The sequence below is a fragment of the Lynx canadensis genome, chromosome D4 (genome assembly GCF_007474595.2).
Source record: "Lynx canadensis isolate LIC74 chromosome D4, mLynCan4.pri.v2, whole genome shotgun sequence".
In the NCBI taxonomy this organism is placed as follows: Eukaryota; Metazoa; Chordata; class Mammalia; order Carnivora; family Felidae; genus Lynx; species Lynx canadensis.
Genome location: NC_044315.2, coordinates 60,416,387 through 60,439,964, shown reverse-complemented (window position 1 = coordinate 60,439,964; position 23,578 = coordinate 60,416,387). Strand labels below are relative to the sequence as shown.

The 23,578-nt window shown below is 50.6% G+C and overlaps 1 protein-coding gene across 1 annotated transcript in view; it reads left to right on the top strand.

Moving 5' to 3' along the window:
- CORO2A (coronin 2A) overlaps positions 1 to 19,437 on the top strand; it is a 54,290-nt gene extending 34,853 nt beyond the window's left edge. The window contains exons 3-12 of the mRNA XM_030294063.1: positions 8,307 to 8,423; positions 10,871 to 11,020; positions 12,574 to 12,753; positions 13,511 to 13,627; positions 14,402 to 14,506; positions 15,237 to 15,333; positions 16,110 to 16,222; positions 16,571 to 16,661; positions 17,571 to 17,815; positions 19,086 to 19,437. Of these exons, the coding sequence (XP_030149923.1) occupies positions 8,307 to 8,423; positions 10,871 to 11,020; positions 12,574 to 12,753; positions 13,511 to 13,627; positions 14,402 to 14,506; positions 15,237 to 15,333; positions 16,110 to 16,222; positions 16,571 to 16,661; positions 17,571 to 17,815; positions 19,086 to 19,217 (1,347 nt within the window). The 3' untranslated portion in view covers positions 19,218 to 19,437. The remainder of the gene's footprint in view (positions 1 to 8,306; positions 8,424 to 10,870; positions 11,021 to 12,573; positions 12,754 to 13,510; positions 13,628 to 14,401; positions 14,507 to 15,236; positions 15,334 to 16,109; positions 16,223 to 16,570; positions 16,662 to 17,570; positions 17,816 to 19,085) is intronic.
- Positions 19,438 to 23,578: the final 4,141 nt, after the last annotated feature.

Genomic DNA, 23,578 nt, shown 5'->3' with positions numbered 1-23,578 from the left:
AGTGCAAGAGGGTTCCCGTTTCTCCACATCCTCTCCAGCATCTATAGTCTCCTGATTTGTTCATTTTGGCCACTCTGACTGGCATGAGGTGATATCTGAGTGTGGTTTTGATTTGTATTTCCCTGATGAGGAGCGACGTAGAGCATCTTTTCATGTGCCTGTTGGCCATCCGGATGTCTTCTTTAGAGAAGTGTCTATTCATGTTTTCTGTATCCTTGGGCCATTTTAAGAATGTCACATAGATGGAACCATACAGTATGCAACCTTTTGGGCTTAGCTTTGGTCACTCAGAGTAATTTCCTGGAAATCCATCCAGGTTGTTGCATGGATCAATTGCTCACTCTTTTCCATTGCTGAGTAATGTTCTGTGGTGTGGGTGCGCGCCATTTGTTTAACCAGACACCCATTGAAAGCCACCGAGATTGTTTCCAATTTGGGGCTTTAGACATATATAGATTTCTGTATGAAGATAAGTCTCCGTTTCTCTGGGTAAATGCCCACGAGTGCAGTCGCTAGGTCCTCAAGTAGCTTTACATGTTTGGGTTTGTAAGAAACTGCCAAGGTATTTTTTAGTACAAATGAAATATTGCACAGAGCATACTTATACTGAAAACTTTTTTGTCATTTATCTGAAATTTAAATATCCCTGGGCATCCTGTATTTTTATGCATCAATTCTGACATCCATACTCCCAGGTGATGCTGACACTGCTGGTTTATAAACTACATTTTCAGTCGCTAGTCTCTAATCTAGTTCTTTTTGTAATTATGAAAGAATTTCAAACACAAGAGTAGATAAAAACAATAGTATGACTCTTCTTACCCAGATTCTAGAATTTTAAAGACTTTGCTCATCTTGCTTTGTCCATGTTTTTTTTTTTCCCCTGAGGTATTTTAAACCAAATCCTGGACATTTTGTCATTTTACCCGTATAAACTTCAGCATGCAATTCTAAAACCTAGAGACATTTTCTGACATAAGTGCAGGGCCAGGATTGCAGCATTGACAATATCTTCTGTGTCACCTTATTCCCAGTGCATGTGGATACGTCCCTGATTGCCTTATAAATGCCTCTTTGCGTTTGGTTGCTTTGAATCAGGGTCCAGAAAGATCCACGCATTGCATTCGGTTGATATTTTCTTAGGTAACCACAGGCAGCCTGCTCGAGTGGGACCAGAGGAGAGTGGGAGAGGACATGCATGCTGGGCCTTTGACGCAGCACTTCCAGACAGGCCTGTAGGGCCCTTTTTCACGTGGTGACCAAGGATGGTGCTTATGCCAATCCCTTCCTTAACTCCTTCTGTAGGAAGTATTGCCCCATTGTACAGATGAGGATGCCGAGGCTCAGGGAGATGACTTCCCCAAGGACCCTGAACCCTGAGGGTAAGGACTGGAATGTGGCCCAGACCTGGATGTGGCCACAGGGCCCTGTTCTTGCTTAATTCGTCTGTGTGCTGCTTCTCAGCTTGGGCTCTGGTTTATATGGGCTGCTGGTCAGATACCAGGAATGACATCCCAGCCAGGCACAGAAAGGTGTCAGTAAACTAGAGCCATGAGAAGGAACAGAGGTCCAAACTAGCTAATTATTTAATGGAGTGTATACAGGAGCATAAGTATCGGAAGGTGCCTGACCTCGCCACAGCGTCCTAGAATGTATTCTCAGATGGAGTAGGCAGCCCCAGGTACTGGGTGATTCTGCAGGCAGGCTCCTTCCTCTCACTGTGACCCAGGGCAAGACTGTTTGGAGAGAGACTCTGGCAGCCTGGGCAACAAGGGCTGTGCTCAGGGAACAGGAAGGTGTGGAGACAGGCCCGCCCAGAGCCTGGGGACAGGCCAGGTTGGGCTCCTGAGCCTGGGGCCTGGCCTGCATCAAAGCCACCCCTGGGGGTGTGCAGGGTGGACTTTGCCATGAGGTGTGGTAGGTGGGGAGAACTGAAAACAAGGGCAGGCAGAACCCTGGGGATGGGCCCTGGGAGTGGACCAGATCAGAGGAGTCAGACTGACACTGTGGTGCCCGGGAGAAGGGGAGGGGCGCCTCGCTGCTGTGCCAGTAGAGGCCCCACTGTTCTCAAACTTGTGTCTGACCCTGTCACACCCCTGCTCGGTCCCCTCCCAGAGCTCCCCATTGCCTGCAGACGAATCCTGCCTTCCTCATCAGGCTTCTGTCTCTGTCCCAGCCAATATGTTGAACCTCCAACCTTCCGTGGAACACATTTGTTCCCTCCACACTCAGATTCTCTTTCTAGAAATGTAGGGGGTGGGCTAGTATGACATGTTGCTTCCTGTTTCGTTTGTTTTGTTTTGTTTTTGAAAGTCTCTTCAGTTCCAGGGAGGTCCTCAGTGAGAGTCGTGCCCAATGCCAATGATAACTACAGGGAGAGGGGGGCAAACGGCAGAGCAGGGAGCGAGAGGAAAGATTCCCAGTTCTCAGGGCTCTGCTGCAGACTGGCTCCGTGGCCCTTAGCACATGACTGTCAACCTCTCTGCTCCCCGACTGCTGCACTTAAATGGCGATTCTCCCTGGGGTGGTTGGGAGCTAAATCAAATAATGTGAGCGAAGCACGAAGCATGGGCCTGGCACATAAATGGCCCCCTAAATTATGGTTTCTAAAGAACAACATTTACAACCCTATTCCTTACAGGCGTGGGAATGTGCTCGTTCAAGTTCATTCATTGGAATACGATCTAGGCATCACTTTATTCACGGAGGGCACCCTGGCTCAGTCACCCATCAGTTGTGCAGGGAGAGATGGGAGTCCCCTGTGGAACAGTTGGGACTCACACTGAGCACATCCTTGGGCCCCTGAAGCATTTTGAGTGACAGTAAAACTGGGTCACTGTGATTAGCTCTGACAAACTTACGCTGGTGAATTTACTGAAAGCCTACCATGTACCAGGCACTGTCTTAAAGTGCTTTACTTGTATGAGCTCATGTAATCACTCGCACCCTGCGAAGTCCTACTACTATTGCCATTTTGTAGATGAGGAAACTGAGGCACAGACAGCTGAGGTCTCTTGTCCAGGGTCACACGGTTGTTAAGTGCCGTAGCAGGGACTCAAACCCAGGAAGCCTGAGTCAGCGTGCCTGCCTAACCTCTTCTACACTATGCAGCCTACCTCCACCTCTACTCGTGCCTACCACCCCTGCCTCCCATGTCCACCCTGGGCTGTTGGAAGGGTTCCTGGAGGTCGTGACACTGTTGTGGGAATGGCCGCACCCTGTTGAGTGCTGGGTGTTGTGGGGACGGCCGCACCACTGTCCCATCCCAGCAGCTGAGGTCTGCCTGCCCCAGAATGTCCTCCACCTGCCTAGCTCAGCCTTCCGGGTCCCACAGTTCCATCCACTCAGGGCAGCCCCACCGAGACTTGGAAGTGGCATCTCTCCGGGCTGAGCAGCCAGCTTCTGCACCCAAGCCAGGGTTCCCTGCAGTCTGCGAGGAGGGCGGGTGTACCTCCCCTGATTTAGAGCTGTGTCCCCCATAAATCAGAGGGCTGGCCCTGGCTGACTGCTGGACTAGTGGACTGAAAGGCAGAAGTGGCCTCCTGATTCTAAATGTCCCTGTCATGACAGGGCTTTTAGCAGCTCGGTCAATAGCCCATCAGGCTGGCTAATAATGTCCATTAATGTCAGACCTCAGCATAAAACCCTGTTAGGCAGAGCAACCTTCTGGCCCCAGGGGAGAATGAGCCATCCCTTGTTTTCTGAGAAGGAAGAGAAGTTGTCTGGGGCTGGGGTCTCTGCTTTGGGAGGCCTGGGAGGAGCACTGCCCCATCTGAGCCATGCCTGGCCCCCCAAGCACCTCCTGAGTCTGAGGCTCAGCTGAGCCTCCACAGTGGTCTGAATGGAGCTCCTGGGCAGCTTGCCTCCTGTCAGCCAAGGCCAGCCTGACGATCAGCTCTTCCCAGAAACCTTCAGGACAAAATTGTGGCAGGGCTCTGGGCCAGAGAGCAACTGGGTGTGCCATAACGAGAGACCGAGCACTGTTCATGCCCTTTGACCCAGGAAATGAGCTAAGAGAAGGAAAGGCTGTGTGCACAAGTGAGGCAGGACACTGACTCAAAGAGGGCTGAGAGCCCTCAAGCACAGCAAGTACAGCACAGATACACCTGGGAGCCGGAGCCCTGGGCTGCAGCCCCACTCTGCCCTCCACATTCTCTGTGACCCTGAGCAAGTCCCTCCAGTTTGGGGCCAGCGAGAGAGCTGTAATACATTAGTGATGCCTGCCATGGGGGCAGGTAAGAGAGTTTGAAGGGTTTTTACTGGTCCTGGTCTCTGAGAGCCCTTCAAGATCTGCAGTTTAAAAAAAAAAAAAAAAAAAAAGATCTGCAGTTTTAGGGGTGCCTGGGTGGCTCAGTCGGTTGAGCGTCTGACTCTTGATCCTGGCTCAGGTGGTGATCTCATGATTTGTGAGTTTGAGCCCCACATTGGGCTTCTCCCTTAACAGCACTGATCCTGCTTGGAATTCTATCTCCCTCTCTCTCTGCCCCTCACCTGCTTCTCGCTCTTTCTCTCTCAAAATAAATAAACTTAAAAAAAAAAAAAAAAGATTTTCAGTTTTATAACACATTTTTGGCCGATCCTGGAAGGACCCATCTTTTCAGAAAGTTTAGAGTTTTGTGTTAACAAACGTCTTTTGTTTATTGCAAAATCCACACTGTTTGTTTTTTTTTTTTTTTTTTCAACGTTTATTTATTTTTGGGACAGAGAGAGACAGAGCATGAACGGGGGAGGGGCAGAGAGAGAGGGAGACACAGAATCGGAAACAGGCTCCAGGCTCTGAGCCATCAGCCCAGAGCCCGACGCGGGGCTCGAACTCACGGACCGCGAGATCGTGACCTGGCTGAAGTCGGACGCTTAACCGACTGCGCCACCCAGGCGCCCCAAATCCACACTGTTTTATAGAAAGTTTGCAAAAATTTAAAAAAAAGAAACACAGATGATAAAACTACCATTTATCCCACTGTCTACAAATAACCATGAATAACATTTTGGTGCCTTTCCTTCCAGTCTTTTTTCCCTCATTTTTTATACACACGTGGGTATGCATACACACACGTATACACATAATAACAGCTCCTCTTTTTTAAGCACTTACTCTAGGGCACCACTGTTCGGCTTTTCACGCACAATATTTCATTTTACCCTCATAACAGCCCTGTAAGGAAGAGATTATTATTCACATTTTACACATGAGGAAAAAGGGGCTTGCAAAATTTGAGCAGGTGCAGGACACGATCAGATTTTAACTTTTGAAAGCTCACCGACAACAGCAGGCAGAATGGCCTGGAGGCGAGGCAAGAGGTCGCTGGCCGGAGCGGTGGTCCTGTCAAGACCTGGGCAGGGCCTATAGGGGCACGTTCTCCCTCCAGGACACTGGCCCCAGGAGCAGGGGGCGTGCACCCCTCTTCTTGTTGAGAAGCCCAAATGGAACTCACACATCACTAACAAATGACACATGTCCAAGTTCTTTGCTTTTCTCTGTCTGAATGTATATATGAGGGTATAATTTTCTTTTCCTAACCATTCGAGGATACATTACCTATACCTTTGACCTTTACCCCTAAATACTTGAGTGTTTCCTAAAAGTACGAATATTCTCTTATATAACCATATCACGTTATCAACTTCACAAAGTTTAACATTGTAACAATACTTTAATCTACCTTTCATGTTCCAATTTATCAAATAATGTCCTGTATAGAGTTCCCCCTCCAGTATGGGATCCAGTCAAGGGTGAGGTGTCTAATACCCTTTCCCGAGAGGTAAGAGCTGAATTGGGCAGAGTATGTCTGAAGGGGAGCCCAGGACCACTACCTCTGTTTGCAGAACTACTAAGATGCATGCATAAAGCCTCCATGAGCCAGGGTCTCAGTGTCTGTGTTTGCTAGTTTGCCAGAGTGACCCAGAAGCCCTGTGTCTTTTCCCATAGCAGCTGCAGTCTTACTAAGCCAGGTCCGAGATGCTTCTGCATCTTTGCTGGATCTCAACTAGGCAGGGTCTCAGTGGTTTCTACAGAGTTGGAGAGGTGAGGTTAGGAGAGGCGGTGGGTGTTCCTTGAGCCCACTCTGTTCTTGAAAGACCTTTTGTAAAGATCCTGAGAGCATTGATCCTGCGGGGTCAAATAGTACATCCTGTGCTCCCCAGCCCCTCGCATGGGGCCTGTCCCTACATATGTCATGTAGATTTGCTCAATGAATGGATGTAGGCCATTTTTCTTCTCAGCTGTCTCTACCTCGGGAATGGAAAACTGGACTGCAGAGCTTTCTGGTGGGGGCGGGGGTGGTGTTTCGGCATCTGAAGTTGGATGGGGGGCCTGTTCTGCCGACCTGTGCGATGTGATGTGTGACATATATGATGTGTGACATGAGTGTGCCGGTCGCTGCCAGCTCCAGGTTTCTGTAACTGAACCGACACACTTGTGCCATGGCCCAGGAAACCCAGGTCCGTGTGCGGGTCAAGAAGTCTCAGCTTGGGACCTGTGTCCCCCCAGTGCCCAGACAGCGATTCTCAGCAGGCAAAGTGGAAAGGGAAGAAAATGCTCTTTTTTTTTTTTCTTCTTAATTGAAGTATAATTCACATTCCATAAAATTCACCTTTTTTTTTTAAAGTTTATTTATTTATTTTGAGAGAGAGCGCACCTGTGTGTGCACAAGCAGGAAAGGGCCAGAGAGAAAGGGAGAGCGAGAATCCCAAACAGGCTCCACGCTGTCAGCACAGAGCCCAACATGGGGCTCAGTGTTCAGTCTCACAAACTGTGAGATCATGACCTGAGCTGTAACCAAGAGTCAGATGCTCAATTGACCAAGCCACCCAGGCATCCCTCACCATTTTAAAATGTACAGTTCAGGGGCACCTGGGTGGCTCAGTCAGTTAAGCACCTGATTTCGGCTCAGGTCATGATCTCACGGTTCATGAATTCGAGTCCCTGTCAGCACAGAGCCTGCTTCAGATCCTCTGTCCCTTTCTCTCTCTCTCTCTGCCCTTGCCCCGCTTGTGCTCTCTCGCTCTCTCTCAAAAATAAATAAACATTAAAAAAATTTTTTTAATAAAATAAAGTATACAATTCAGGAGCACCTCAGTGGCTCATTTGTTGGGCGTTGGACTCTTGATTTTGGCTCAGGTCAGGATCCCAGGGTCATAGGATTGAGCCCTGCATCAGGCTCTCTGAGCACAGAGCCTGCTTAAGATTCTCTCTCTCTCTCCCTCTGCCCCTCTCTCCCACTCGTGCACTCTCTCTCTCTCTCTCTCTCTAAATAAACAAACAAATAAATGAATAGGAAATTGAAGTATCAATAATAAAATACAAATTTAAAAAAATAAAAAAATAAGATGTATGATTCAGTGGGGTTGTAAGGTAGTCATATGGTTGTGCAAACATCACCACTGTCTGATTTCATAACAATTTCATCACCTCACAAAGAAACTCCACACCCATTAGCAGTCACTCCTTATTGCCCCCTCCCCCCCACCCCCACCCCCCGGGTCCTGGGCAACCACTAATCTGCTCTCAGTCTCTATGGATTTACCTGCTCTGGATTTTTCAGGGTTCTGAATACTGGGCACCAGAAGATGTATCAATGTGCTCTAACGATGAAACCACATCTGGTCCATCATTTATGTGGAATCATGCAATGTGTGACTTTTTACGTCTGACTTCTTTCCCTCAGCATGTTTCCAGGGTTCATCCATGTTTCAGTGTGTGTCAGTTCTACATTCCCTCTTTGGCTGAAGTAATACTCCATTGTATGATATACTACATTTTGCATAGCCATTCATCCACTGATTGACATTTGGGTTGTTTCCACCTTTTGGCTATTATGAATAATGCTGCTACAAACATCGGTGTTCAGGTTCTTTGTATGCTTGTGTTTTCATTTTTCATGGGGATATACCTAGGAGTGGAATCGCTAGGTCACATGGTAACTCTATGTCTAACCCTTTAAGGAACTGCCAGACTGTTTTCCAAAGTGGCTGCCCCATTTTTTCATTCCCATCAGCAGTGTGTGAAGGGAAATATCCTTTTACTGAACACCTACTACGTGCTAGGCACTGTGCTAGACCCTTTCCACACCTCATCTATGATACTCAACATGAACCTTATGAACCTACTGAGGACAGCGCCGAAGCTCAGACAAGTGATGTGACTCCCCCAGCATCACACAGAGAATAGTGGTAGGGCCTAGATTCACACTCCGTTCTGTCCCTTACATTTTCCGGTCTACTCAGTGATTGCTGACTGCCCGACTGACTGCTTAAGTGGAATTAGTCCCCTCTTCTCTCCAACACTCCTGGACACTGTTTTGCAGACAGGAAAGCTGGACCCCCACTACCCAAAGGTCTGCGGGCACAAAGGGAACGTCTTAGACATCAAGTGGAATCCTTTTAATGATTTTGAGATCGCCTCCTGTTCTGAAGATACCACAGTGAGTATCAGCACATAAGGCAGTTCCCTTTCCCGAAATGAGTGGGATTGGGGCACAGGGAGATAGAATAGTGTCTGTACTTGGCTCTGATGCTCCTGACCCGCTGATCCTTCATGAGGTGAGGTCACTGTGTGGGGAGGGGCTTAGTGAGATTGAGTGGGAGAAGTTCTGGGCTCTGGGACTTGGAGCACCACACCTTTAGGCCTCCTATCTGGGACTTAGTTCCCCCCACTTATAGAATGGACATAATAGCCCCCAAGCAGCTAATGAAGATCCAAAGAGACTCCTATTCCAGTGGAAAAGCCCATCTTTTGGGGGAACTATAAAATGCTTTAAGGAGCATTTTTTATTGCAGTCAGAAAATATTGTGACAATCTCACAGACAGTGGGGAGGGGAGCTTTAAAAGGATAAGAGTGGGATCCTTAGATGAATATGGGCACCACAACTTTCCCAAAAGCTTTAGCCCCACCAACTTTTTTGAGCCCCTGTTCTGGATCAGGGTCATAATCCCTGCTACCCACAATGTTCAGTGTTACTTATTTATAATTTCTTCTGTTCCCACTTCAAAAATGCCGTGAGTATGGCTTAAAACAAAAGACACGGATATGATCAGATGATTAAAATAAGGATGAAGGGCACAGTGACAGTTTATTTTGTGCCCATTGTGTTCCTGTCTCTCAACTACACGTTACCATTTAAATCTGTCTTCCTGGCAGCCCCACGAGGTAGGATTTTTTTTTTTTTTTATGGAGAAACTGAGGATCTGAGAGGTGAAGCAGTTTGTCCAAAGTCACACAGTCTGAGCAAGGCTTCAGGCTGAGGCTTGATTCTAGAGCCCAGTATGTTTTCACTGAGCTATGCACTTCCCTAAGTGGCAGCAGCCACAGATGGGGGAAGTGAGGAAATAATACTCAGAATGTTGGTTTTGAAGGGTTGCAAGCATAGAGTTCCAGGTTTAACTCAGAGCTGCCTGGCAGTCAAGGCAAAAAGGGAAATAGAATGTATTGCAGAAGCCTTTACTGTCTGATTAAAAGGAAACAGACCAGTTCGTCAGGAGAAGCAAGTGGAAAATTCTCAGAAGACTTGTGCCAGTCGCATATAGGGGTTGCCGAGGAGCGTAAAGGACAGTATCTGCCAGGATGGTTTCACTGAAGGGGCAGTCAGGCTCTGTGAGAATTGGCTTTGCCTCCAATGGTGGAATGTTGAATATCTGACTCTGTCCCCTGACTCTGACTCTGAGTCCTGAAATACTTGCCTTTTCAGGCCTGCTTTGAAGACTCCCTACAAGATCTTCATGAAATTCCTAGCTCTTCTCATCTCCTGCCACCAGTTCCTTCCCAGATGCCCCCGGGGGCAGGAAGAGTGCACACAAGTATCAGGGGTGGCAGTGCCTAACCTCAGGCCCTCCCATGTAGAGTGTTCAGCTGTCTCCTCCCTGTCCCCACCCTGTGGGGCAGGGATGACCCTGTAGCTCTGAGGAGTCTGGGGGGTGGTCTCTGCCCCTCCCACACAGGTCTGCCCGAAGTCCGTCCTCCAGCAGGGGCCAGTTCTGTGCAGTAATAGGATTCACCCAACTCGTCGTCTAGAGCCCCTGGCACTCGCCTCATGGGGCTGCCTTCCTGGTTTTAAATCCAGATGACCAGGAAATAAATATTTGTCGAATCGAAAACAAAGTCTACCTGAAAACCCTGGGTATCTCTGAGGGAAAAGGGACATACAATCACATAGGGGCCTGAGAACCCCAAAGGACAACAAAGAATATCAGGTTACTGGCCATCCCCTCCGTAACCGGGAGCTTACTTTCTACCAAGGAAGCCCCTTCCATCCTCAACAACACTGCTCTGGAAGGAGGCCCCAGCCCCTCCTCCCAGGCCCTTACTGTGGAATACAGGCTGTGACCCCCTGCAGCCTGGCCTTCTGACCCTTCATCTTTCCTCTTCCAGGCCATCCAAGGGGGGCACTCCAAAGGAAAGAGCTTCTCCCTACCCTATCCTGCTCCAGAGACTGCACTGGCTCCCTAGTGCCCTGACAATATAGCACAAACTCCTCCTCCTGGCATTTGAACCTTCCTCCTAGCCTACACCTTTGGGACAAGGAAGGGGTAGACCAGTGTACTCTGAGAGATATTCTAGGCTGGGAGTCGGATTTGCTCTGACATCCAGCCTGGGAGTCAGGCCTATGGCCCACCCAGCTCCCCACAACTCAGGTCATTAGGATGGCAAGGATTACCAAGAGGGAGATCTGGAGGTCTGGGCTCAGCTCTGGCAATGTCAGCCCCTGTTTGGGCTGGAAGACCTTGGCAAAGCCTCTGTCTTTGAGATGGATACAGAGAGCACTCCCCTGGCCCTTCTGCTGGGCACTGCCAGCTCTGTGGCTTAGGGTGGCTGGGGTGCCAAGGTGACCCTCGCTAACAACACTCCCCCACCGGCTGTGTCTCCCCTGAAAGATTAAGATCTGGGACATCCCCACGCAGCTGCTGACAAAGAACCTCACAGTCTTCAGGAAGGAGCTGATGGGCCATGCCCGCAGGGTGGGCCTGGTGGAATGGCACCCCACGGCCGCCAACATCCTCTTCAGCTCTGGCTATGACTACAAGGTGGGTCCACACACTCAGTTTCTGGGGCCACCCTAACAGATGACCAAACTGGGCAGCTTAAGACAACAGAACTTTATTTTTACATTGTTCTGGAGACCAAAAATCTGATATCAAGGCATCAGGAGGGCCACGCTCTGTCCTAAGATCTTAGGGAAGAATCCTCCCATGCCTCTTGGGACTTCTGGTGGCTCCACACATTCCTTGGCCTGGAGCTGTATCACTTCAGCCTGCCTCCAGCTTTACATGGCCTTCTCTGTGTTTCTGTGTGTCCTTTGCTCTTTTTATAATGACACCAGTCATTGGTTGTAGGGCCCATGCTAATCTGGTATCATCTTATCATAATTAATTACATCTGCAAAGATCCTGTTTCCTAATAAGGTCACATTCTGAGGCTCCAGGTGGACCTGAATTTGGGGTTTGGGGGGGGTGGGGAGTACACTGTTCAACCCATTAATCTGCCCGGAGGGGATGGGTTGGGCTGGGCCCTGGCCAGAGAAGCTTCCCATTGCCCCGTTGACGGCCAAGCTGGAAGTCTGTGGGCCTGTGGATTGGGAAAATTCACAGGATAGGAGCCCTAGATTCTATTCCAACTAAGTTTCTGCCTTGCAGTATGAACTGGGAAAGTCCCTTGTCTTCTCTAGGCCTCAGTTTCTCTATCTGTACACAAATGGAGTTGGTGTGACCATAGCCATGGCTTTTAAACTCATCCCTTCACGACATGGGGCTTCACAGAGGCACTTCGGGGGCTTCTGTGATGAAGAAAGGGTGGGATAGGAGTGGCTGGCAGGGCCTCTTCCCTTCTTGTTTTCTTTAAATTTTTTAATGTTTATTTTTATTTTTGAGACAGAGAGACAGAGAGCAAGCAGGGGAGGGGCAGAGAGAGAGGGAGACACAGAATCCGAAGCAGGCTCCAGGCCCTGAGCTGTCAGCACAGTGCCTGATGCAGGGCTCAAACCCACAAACCACGGAGATCATGACCTGAGCCGAAGTCGGACAGTTAACTGACTGAGCCACCCAGGCGCCCCAGGGTCTCTTCCCTCCTGGTCAGAAGTGCTCTTTTTTCTGTTTATGTAGGGTGAGTGTGCAGGGTGCTGCGATGATTGTGCACATTATTCTGCACACAGCTCCAGGGGGTGCAATTCATACCATGGGCTATGAGAATAGATTGCCCTGGAGCTGTGCAGTGCACAACCTATGCAGCTAAACATGGCAGTCCTGTTTATCTGTGTGAGGTGGAAACTGCTACTAATAACTGTTTGAAACCCCCTGGTCTAGCTCATCCCCTACGGTCCTCCAGCCATGGATGTTTTGTTGCTCCAAAGCAGATGGTGTTTTCTTTTCACCACCAGACAGCCTGACTCCCGGCTTCCCCTTTTGCCACGTGGCAGCTTCAGCCGGCAGATCCATCCTCCCGCCCAAGGCTTCTTGGCCAGACTGCCATCTGTGTCTTCCCTCCTGGGGATACCATGTTTCACTGCAGCCTGGCGGGCTTGCGACTGTGGGAGCCAGGGGCGGGGCAACACTGTGCTCAGAGCCAGCTCATTGCCGTACAGGTGATGGTCTGGAACCTGGACACAACGGAGTCTGTAATCAATAACCCCGTGAGGACAATTTGCTGCCATCAAGACGTGATCCTTTCCATGTCCTTCAATCCCAGTGGCAGCCTGCTGGCCACCACCTGTAAAGACCGCAAGATTCGGATTCTCGACCCCCGGGCAGGGGCCGTCCTCCAGGTGTGTGCTGGGTTGGGATCGGGCTTGGGGACAAGAGGAGCAAGGAGTGGTAAGGGGCTGGGGGAGGCTTCAGAGAACAGGGCAGTAATGCCATCAGCATTCTGGCCAAGCCTTCACATGTGCTATAGCTTCTGTCCTCCCGGCTGGGAGGTAGCGGATGTCACCCCCAATCTTCAGATGAAAAAACTGAGGCTGAAGAGAGGTAAGGTGACGTGCCCACACTGAAAGCTGAGCTTTGACCCTGGTCTAACTCCAGAGCTTGTCAATGTGCCTTAGCTCTGTCAAGAGGCAGGACACGACTGTCTGTCCACTGTGTGACCTTAGGCAAGCACTTCCCATTCTCTGGGCCACTGTTTCCTTATCTACAACAATGGACCATTAGTCCTTCCTCTTGGAGGACTAAATGAGATAATCCAGATGACAGTGCCCGCCCAGCCCCATGCCTTGCATACAGTGATAGAGTGCTCAGTCATCTTTCAGAAAGAGCATGGAGCTGAGCAGAAGTTTGCCTCTATCCTGGCTCGGAAAAAAGAACTCTCACCAAAAATAACAGGAGAGACTCAGTGTGGATGGGGTGGGAGTGGGGGGGGTCTCTGGAAGGCTTCCTGGAGGTGGTCCCCGTGGAAAGATTCTCTAAGCAGAGCTGGAGTGAACAAGGAAGGCATTCCAGGTCCTGCCACAGCATAAGCAAAGGCAGGGAAGCCAGAGACCCTAGCTGCTTGCTGCCCGGGAGTCCCTGACTGTACATACTGTCCAGGAAGCCAGCTACAAGGGGCACCGGGCCAACAAAGTGCTGTTTCTGGGGAACCTGAAGAAGCTGCTGTCCACAGGCACATCCCGGTGGAACCACCGTCAGATGGCCGTGTGGGACCAGGTGAGTCTCCTGTGTGAGCCCGCACCCTGCCCCTCACCATCACCCTTCAGCTGAGTGCTGGCTTCATTCATTCATGCATTCATTCCCTTGCTAATTTCTCAAGCACTTACTTAGCACAGCCTGCCTGGTATGAAGGACCCAGGGATGAATAACAGGGAGATGCCAGCAGCTGGTGGGGCGAGCCCAGACCTTGTGCATCTTCTCGTTCAAGGGGACAGTGGCCGTGGTGTAGGGGGTGGAGGGAGGTGGCCACTTCTGGAACCAGGACAGGGCAGGGGCTGGGGGGAGAGAAAGGAGATGACCTTCTGGGCAGAGGAAACAGCTGGAGCAAGGGCTTGGAAGGAAACACCAAGGCATGTGGGCAGAAGGAGCAGCTGAGGGGGGTGAGGGTGAGGGCCAGGCCAAGCAGTATTGATTGGAAGGATCACTTGGCTAGAGTTTCAAAGACTAGACAAATCACTTTCTCTCTCTACATCTCCATCATCTTTCACAACAAATCATAAAACAAGCAGGGGAGGGCTGGTGTGTGATCAGGCATGTGAGAAGCGATCTGTGAAAGGCAAAATGCCGGCAAAAGAAAAGGGGTGGTCTCCCTCCCTCTCTCTCTCTCTCTCTCTCTCTCTCTCTCTCTCTCGTGCACGCGCACGCATACACACACACACACACACACACACACACACACACACACACATCCAGAGCCCCTTGACAGGGATTCTCATCTCCACCCTCCCCAGGAGCGACCCACAGGCCTTTCTGACTTCCCTTCCCTTACAGGACAACCTCTCCGTGCCTCTCTCAGAGGAGGACCTGGATGGCTCCTCGGGCGTGCTGTTTCCCTTCTACGACGCAGACACCAGCATGCTCTACGTGGTGGGGAAGGTCAGCCTGTCTTGGGAGGGAGGTGGCCGCCTGCACCGCTGAGGCAGGAAGCAGAACTACCCCAGCCCGGCCCTGCCCATAGCCAGACAGCAGCCTGGCGCCCTCAGCCTGCAGGGCAGGGATAGGGACAGGCGGGAGGTACCGCACACTCTGGCCCTCTGGTGAGCACAGCACCTGGCCCACCTTCCTGGCTCCCCAGGAACACCTAGGGCCATGGCTTTGGTCAGACACCCCAAGCTTGTCCCTCTTCAGCTCTGGATCCAGATGACGAGGGACCAGTCCGTGTTCCTCAATAAGGGCATCTTCAAATTTGGGGTGGAGCAGGTCTTCATTAGGTAGGACCATCATTTGGCATCCCAGTTCCTACCCGCGAATGCCGGGAGCAGCCTCCACCCTCCCCAGTTATCATGACAACAACAACCAGAAGTGCCCCAGGGCACCAAGACCCGCCTGATGGCCTCAGCGCCTGCCACTTCTGACCTTTCTGTGAGGCTGGCAGTGAGATTCGAGCCTGTGCTCCCCCACCGAGCTTCTGCCTTGGAGGCACATGGGTGGGCTTTGGGTCATGGTTGGGGGGATGGGATGTCACAATGAGGCCCCCCAGTGCCTTGGCGATAGTCCCCTGGTGTTTTCTTGTGTGAAGAGGCTTTGCCAGCTCATTGCTGCGTGGCGACAGGGGTCGGGAGCGGCCGGTGGGAACTGGCTCTGAGCGCACCCTCCTGCTCCTCAGGGAGATGGAAACATCCGCTACTATGAAGTGAGTGCCGACAAACCTCACCTGAACTACCTGACGGAATACCGCTCCTACAACCCCCAGAAGGGGATTGGTGAGTGTGGTGTGGCGCATTGAGGCCACGTGGGACCTGGGGAGACAGGAACAAGTCAGAGGAGGGGCCTGCCCTGGAGGGGCCCACATCTGGGAGGGGAGATGATAGATCAACACTGACTCTACGGGAGGCCTGATGGAGGTGTACAGGAGGTCCTCCCCGAACGTGCAGTGGGAAGTCAAGGAGGGCTTCTCAGAGGAGGCGATACTTGAGGAGCCAAAGGGAAAACAGAGCATAGCATGGGGAGAGCATGAAGGTGTTGTAGGCCGAGGTAGAACAGTTACAACAGTAGCCAGGATGTAAGAGAGACTGACCTAGGAGAGCCCCTACTTTTTAAGTGTGTTTGCAAAAAAACAAAACAAGATGTGACTATATGTGGGCTATAAGAAATCCACTTCAACATGAAGACACAGATTGAGTGCAGAGGGAAGGAGAAAGAGACCACGCTAACACTAATCAGAAAACGGGGGTAGAGCTCTGTTCAGAGCAGCTGGGGCCAAGCTGTGGGGGTGGTCACGGAGGGCCTTGAGCAGAGCATGCTTCCTATAAAAGCCAAGCTAAAATCACCGAAGTCCTTGAAGGTGAGGACAGAGTCTCATTTCCCCAGCACCGTGTGGGTATTCGTTCATGAACTGTTTGTAGAGGGAACGGTGGCGGGAGGAGGGTACTCTCTGCTCACGTCCAGGTGTGTGACCTGGCTTTGCCACTCACACCGGGGCCCCTGTGACTGCAGCCCAGCCAGAACCTCTTAGCCCTCCTTGACCATCTGCCCGCAGGTGTCATGCCAAAGAGAGGTCTCGACGTGTCCTCCTGCGAGATCTTCCGCTTCTATAAGCTGATTACAACCAAAAACCTCATCGAGCCTGTATCCATGATTGTACCCCGGCGGGTAAGGGTGGTGGCAGCCATCTGTGAGGGAGGCAGGAACCCCTCCTGGAGAGAACAGGCCCCAGACCTGGAGCCTGGAGCCCAGGCCCCTGGGGCAACAGCAGGGAGGCTGAGGGCCACTCCTCAAGGGGAAGGCCTTCCTCATTGTCAGTGCAGTGTTGCTGCCTAAGTCTCGCCCTATCTCTGCTCTTGAGTTGCTGTGTGACCTTGGCCATGCCCCTTTGCTCTCTGGGCCTTGGTTTCCTCAACTCACAGGTGGGGAAAGCCCGGACCTCAACTCCCTAAGGGCCCTCCCGTCTGGGCAGCCCCTTTGCCATCCCAGCCCTCACTGTCCTGGCTTCTCCTGCAGTCGGAGTCTTACCAAGAGGACATCTACCCACCCACGGCAGGAACCCAGCCCTCTCTGTCGGCCCAGGAGTGGCTCTGTGGGATGAATAAAGGTGAGGGAGGCTGAGAAGAGGCCCGGCGCAAACGTGCGGGGAAATAGAATGTCTAGTGGCCCCAAGTAGCTGAGCGGGGTCTGGCCTCTAGTTGTATTCTCCCGTAACCCTGGACAGGTGGTCCTCGACAGTTGGTCCCCAGGGACTAGGATGGTCCGAGAAGGGAGGCGTTGCCCCAAGTGGCTCAGGAAACTCTTTTCCAAATCAAGGAATTTTGTTCCATGGAAAACTTCTTGAAACTCCAGGCTGTGCAGAGTGACTGGAGAGTCTCAGCCAGATGCCCCTGACTTTCCTCCCATCCACATGAGTGCATTGCTCTTCGACCTGAGAGACCCTCTGGGCAGCAGCTGCCCCACCCCACCTCAGGCCCTCCATCCCTGTGCTGACACCCTCCCTGTTCTCTCCACCTGAGGGCCAGCCCAGGGGAGGCTGTGTGTGGTCCCTAGCCCTGCCCCAGCAGCTGCCTGTATGACTGGGACGTCCCTGTCCTTCTGTCTCTCCGCTTTGGGCAACACTTGCTCTGCTGCTCTCTGGGCCTGTTGCCTCCTCTGTGACTGTGATACCTGCCTCCCCTGCTTCTCAGGGCTGCTGGGAGGATTCATGAACTGGTAGACGGCAGAGCACAATGCGTGTGGGACTGTCCCCACAGAGCAAGGGCAGAGCTTCACTGGAGGCACTCACGGTGTTTAGGGGCAGCTCCAGGGTGTGCACTGTGCTGCTCCTACAAACCGGGCATCACCTAGATGATCACACGTGTGCGTGTGTGTGCTCTCCTGGTGCCCTGGTATGCAGGCTGGTGTCTGCGTGTGGCCAGAGCTCCATTTCCATCACGTGACTGTGTGTGTCTGCGTGTGGCAGCATCTGCTCATGAACACTCAGTCCTCATGCAGCCCTTTGCTTCCCTCCCAGGGCCGGTCCTCGTGTCCCTAAGGCCAGGCTCCGAGCAGCTGAGCTCCCAGCCACCACTCCCAGAGAGACCCCCCTCCCTCAACCGGACAAAACAGTTGGTTTTAGAAGATGGCCAGAGGCCCTTCTCCCTGCCGGAGGGGAAGATGCCAAGGAGGGCAGCAGAACACAGGCTGGAAGAGAAGAAAACCCGGCTCACAAACGGCTTTGACGTCTTCGAGTGTCCCCCACCAAAGACAGAGAACGAGGTGTGAACGAGGGGTGGGGGCTGTACTTGGAAGGGGGGGAGAAAATGAGGGGTGAGAAAAACAACCAGCTGTGTGCCCCGGCCTGGCCACTTAACTCACTTTGTTAATTCATTCAGCAGACAGGCAGTGAGCGCCATCTGTATGCCAAGATGGTGGGTTTGCATATAGATGATGGTGGAAGACCATCTATGAAATGCAGAGGGTTTGATCTGGCATCAAAGTCCTTTTCCAGTTCTGACACTAGGATTTTCTGTGCGTTCGGAGTCAACTTGTGTTAAGTGCCTACCGTGTGCTGGGTCCTGCAGTAGGCACTGTGGTATATAATTTCCCTGAATTCTCTCCAGAGCCCTGGGAGTCAGTAGGTTGTGGGTGAAAACACAGGGACTGGCATCTCACTGAGGAATTCTGGTCCTGGCTCTGCTAAGTACTGACTGTAGGACCTCAGACCCAGGGGCCGGGTCTCTCTTAGCCTCAGTCCCCACAGTGGTACAATGGAGTGCTGACACCCCCCTCGGAGGGGTGTCATGAGCATCCAGTGGCATCCGGAGATCCTTAGGTGGGGGGCACCCAACGTCCAGTTGCATTCTATACAGCGCAGCAACTATGTTAATGCCGAGGTTCGTTTTCTGGCCCCCTAGTTCCTAGAGGAGGAAATTGAAGCTCAGGGAGGGTAAGTAACTTGCCTGAGGCCACTGATTTTAGCAGTGGTGAAAAGTCCAATCTCCAGACTTCAGGGCCAAGTATCCTTTTCTCTGTGCCACAGGGGGTCTGAGGATGCAAAAAAAAAAAAAAAAAAAAAAAAAAAAAAAAAAAAAAAAAGTCTGAAAGATCAAGTCTTTTAAAATTTCATTTCTTGGGTAAAGACAAGGTTTTTTAAAATTTTTTTTAATGTTTATTTATTTTTGAGAGAGAGAAAGAAACAGAGTGTGAGCCGGGGAAGGGCCGAGACAGAGGGAGACACAGAATCCGAAGTAGGCTCCAGGCTCTGAGCCGTCAGCACAGAGCCCGACGCGGGGCTTAAACCCACAAACTGTGGATCATGACCACAAACATGTGGATCGAACGCTTAACTGACTGAGCCACACAGGCACCCCAGACAAGGTTTTATAAAAGATCTGTGCAATGGTTGCTCCCTCAGGCCTCAGCTGTGGTAATCACCTCCATCTTTCTGAGTGAAAAGGGAGCAACATTTTGTCCTTCCTGCTGGTGTTCTGGCCCCTCCCATCCTGGGGCACCGAGTGACATTTCTCTCTGTTCTGTACTTTCCCAGCTGCTGCAGATGTTTTATCGGCAACAGGAGGAGATCCGGAGGCTCCGGGAGCTGGTGACCCAGCGCGAGGTCCAGGCCAAACAGTTGGAACTGGAGATCAAAAACTTGCGGATGGGCTCAGAGAGGTTCTGAACAGAGATGTCTGCCCTCCTCGCCCTCAGGGACACCACTCGGCTCCATGGGGAGGTCCAGAACCAAACCACAAGTCCCCCAACAACAACCACTATTTCTATATTTTTTACCAGAAAACGAAACTCTCGGTCGCTGGAAGATTCTAGTGGGAGGGACGTGGTGCCGTTTTTCTATTTGCCTTCTCAAAACAACACTGTCTGAATTGACTCTTTGTAGACGATATCTTGCCTTCTGGTTAATTCTGTTTTTAAGGGTCCACGATGAGCTGTAACTTCTTAAGGGAAAGAACATTGTACAAAGTTAGAGCTGGAAGGCCCTAGGAGTCTGGGGTCCATAGAACGAGAGGAAGGCTAAGCAGGGGTCCATAGAACGAGAGGAAGGCTAAGCAGGAGGGCTGTGCTCCCCCCCCACCCCGTTCCAACCACACAGCTCCCCTTCTCTCTGATTTATATATTGGCTTCTATGGAATACATAATTCTGCTTCTGAAAAAACATTTAGAAGTTTGAAAAACTGTGATCTGGCCCAACTTCCTCGTTTTACAGGTGGGGAAACTGAGGCCCAGAGAGAGGCAAGTGATCAGGGTCTGCAGAGGGTTCATGGCAGGGCTGGGTCAAGCTTCTGGTCTGTTGGGTCGGTCTTTCTGCTGCTTCTAGTCTGAAGCAGCCCTCAGCCCACAGGGCAGAAATCCATTTGTTCTGGCCTCTTCTGTGCCCCTGACTCGCTCTGTACCTCTTTCAAGTTACTCCCTCTCTGGTCTCAATTTCTCCATCTGAACTAGGGGACCCTGGCGTGTGCTGCCCTCTACAGGATCTGCCACCTGAGACAAGAAACCTTGGTCTTGACCTGAGGAAAACTACCTATATAAGGTGATGATCTGGGTCTGCTATAGGAACTCACAAGACCTTGGTGAAAGGGCAGAGGGAGTTTAACCTCTGGGAAATAAGTCAAGGTTTGGCCCAGTTCTAGAACATGGATAGGAGACCAAAACCGTCCTCTCTTGAACCAGAATCAGCCAAATGTGGGCAGACACTATCCCTCGTGTGGGGAAGCAGATATCAGGGTGGTGCCTATGACCACTGACTGCCACCACCAAAGCCCTCAGGTCCCAGAGCCTGCCTGCTCCAGGAGGGTACAGGCAGGCTTCAGTCCAAGAGGTAGGAAGTCCCAACACTTGGCAGGATGCCAGCAGAGCCTCTGGCCACCCACTCATGAGGGCTTCTGGAGAGGGATGACTGTATTAGGCAAGGAAGTAGGGCCAAATGGCCTTGAAGTCCCCTGCCAGCCTGAGAGTTTTTATGTGTCCCTTCTTTGTGAACCTGTGTTCTGAGCCTGTTCTCTAAGGTTCTTTCTCGGTGGTTAGTACAGCAGCCTAGCTAGAGATGGGGAACGTTGGAAGTCAAATGCCCCCCCTCCCAACCTTACCAAGCAGGTGCAGATGATGGGTTTTGCCCACTGGACAAGGTGATCGTGGAGCTAAGATGGGGACTGCAGGAGCCTACCTGGCCTGGTAGGTTTCAACCCAAGCTGTACATTAGGGTCCTCTTGAGAGTGTTCGAGAAATACAGATGCCCCGTCCCAGCCCTAGACCAGCTGAAGCTGAATCTCCAGAGCAGGGCCTGGCTTTGTGCATGTTTTTAGAAGTTCCCAGGTGATTCTGCAATACTCTGAGGCTGGAGACCCACTGTGTTAGCCCATCTGTACCTATGTGTGGTACAGAGGGGGACAAGGAGCACCAGATAGGCTCTGGGACTCCAACCCCACCCTCTAAGTCCGGGTTGGAAGCATCATCCCACATCTCTCTGGGCCCCCCGGCTGCAACTCGATGAGGTTTCTGTGCCCGAGTGCCCCCTCCCCTAGCCATGGCTTGGTCCCCTTGCCTGACTGCACGCCCCAGATGCCCACGTTCCCTATCTTGTTTACTCAGTCACTGGGGCTCGCCGAAGGCCAAATCCCAGGCACTGCCAGGGAAGCAGAGCTCCACTGGATGGGGTTACCTCTCCCACCTCATTTGTGGCCAGCACTTCACAGTTTACAAAGCCCTCCCACCTCCACTCACTGGCACATCTAACTCTAATTCTAACATGGGCCAGAATAATTCCCGTGCTCAGAATAATGATACTATCCCCATGTCCTTGTCAGAGAATGAAGAAGCATCGTGCCCACAGGCACTGGCTGCAAAGAGCTGGAGGTGGGGCTGAGCCCGGGGAGGGACCCGAATGCCTCCTCTGCACATAACCTTCTCGAGCTCTCCCTACCCCTCAGGGACCCAGACCTCATGCTTAAAAACAATATGAAGGCATCCATGAACAAAACTGTTTTTGGGTTGTTTTGTTTTGTTTTTACAACTAGGATTATTTAAATGAATTTAAGTGATTTCACAGCAAGGGAGAGGGATAGGTAATTTTTATCAAATATTTTTTTAAGCCATTTTTTAAAAATTGTGTTTTTGTTTATATTCTTGACTGATGAAGTAGAACTTGCCCAGCATCTGCAGGGTCGGGCCCTCACACTCAGGGCAAGTAGAATGTGCACTCATTTCTTTACTCCATACTCTGGGAGCCCCCTGTTGACTCAGGAACTTTCTGAGAACAAAGCACTGGGAGATGAGCATTGAGGGCTACCCACCTTAGCTCTACGATAATTATTCTTCCTGATTGTATCATAGAGGGAAGAAGGAAGTCAAAAATAGATCTATGCTTTTAATATGAACCCGTGCCTGAAATAGTTTGATTGTTTTAATGTTGTTTCTGAAATTCCTTTTACCTTTGTAAAAAAAATTAATAAAAGTGAAAATAGATGTGAAATCGTGCAATGGCAAGAATGTAACAAAATAATAAACAACATCTGCCTAAATATTTTAATACATGGAGCTTTCCTTTTCTTGATTGGTTCCACAAATACCAATTAAGTATCTCCTTGTTTGGGCCAGAGACCAAGCTGGGAAACGGATACAACAGACTTGGTCCCTGCCCTCTGAAGTTTTCAGTCATGGTTGGAGGGAAGGGGAGGGCCAGGATAGGGAAAGTGTGGGCTGCTCTGGGAGGAGAAGCAAGGAAGGCTTCCTGGGGGAGGTGATATTTCGGCAGACCCCTGAAAGATAAATAGAAGCAAGCAGGGCAAAAGGTATTTGGGAAAGAGATCCCAAACAGAGAAAACTGCCTATTCCCTGGTCTGAAAACAAGTGAAGGGTGGAGTACAGACAGGGCAGGGATCAAGGGTATTAAGAGCCAAGGATAGGAAATGAGAATTTTTTTCCAATTTTATTGAGATATTCCAATTTTATTGACAAGTTGTATATATTTAGGTTGCATGTGATTTTTTAAGGTGTACAAGCGTGATGATTTAATATATGTATACCCTATGAAATGATTACCACATTCAAGTTAATTAACACATCTGTTATATCACATAGTTACCATTTTTTGTGTGTGGTGAGAACATGAGATCTACTCTCAACAAATTTCAAGTATACAGTACAGTATCACTAACTATAGTCACCATGCTATACATTAGATCCCCAGAACATAAGCATCTTATTTTTTTTAATGTTTATTTTTGACAGAGAGACAGAGCATGAGCAGGGGAGGGGCAGAGAGAGAGGGAGACACAGAATCTGAAACAGGCTCCAGGCTCTCAGGGACAGCGAGGTCATGACCTGAGCCAAAGTCTGACACAACCGACTGAGCCACCCAGGCGCCCCAAACTTAGGCATCTTATAACTAAAAGTTTGTACCCTTCCCCCCCCCCTCCCACTCCCAACCCCTGGCAACCGCCTTTCTGCTCTGTTTTTAGGAGTTCAACTGTTTTTGGTTTTTTTAGATTCCACATAAGCGAAACCAAATAGTATTTGTTTTTCTGTCTGGCTTATTTCACTTAGCATAATGTCCTCCAAGCTCATCCATGTGGCAACTGGCAGGATTTCCTTTTTTGGGTCTGAATAACATTTCACTGTATATACACACAGCACATCGTTATCCATTCATTCATGGAAGGACATTGGTTATTTCCACGTCTTGGTCATTGTGAATAATTTTGCAAGGTGCCCGCCAGTGCAGATACCTCTTTCAGTTACTGACTTCATAATCTTTCGGTATATATACCCAAAAGGGAGATTGCTGGATCATACGGTAGTTCCATTTTTAATTTTTTGAGCAACCTCCATACTGTTTTCCATGATGGCTTTACGAATTTACACGGGTGGACTGGGAGACAGCCTGGGGGCAACGGGAGTTTCCAGAGTGATTCTGCCAGTTGTGGGAATGGTGATTTCTCCTGGGGAAAGGGCAGAGAGAATCAAGGGAAAGTGAAAAGTGTCGGTAACGCACATCACCTGGGGAGGCCTCCGCCAACTTTGGCCCCA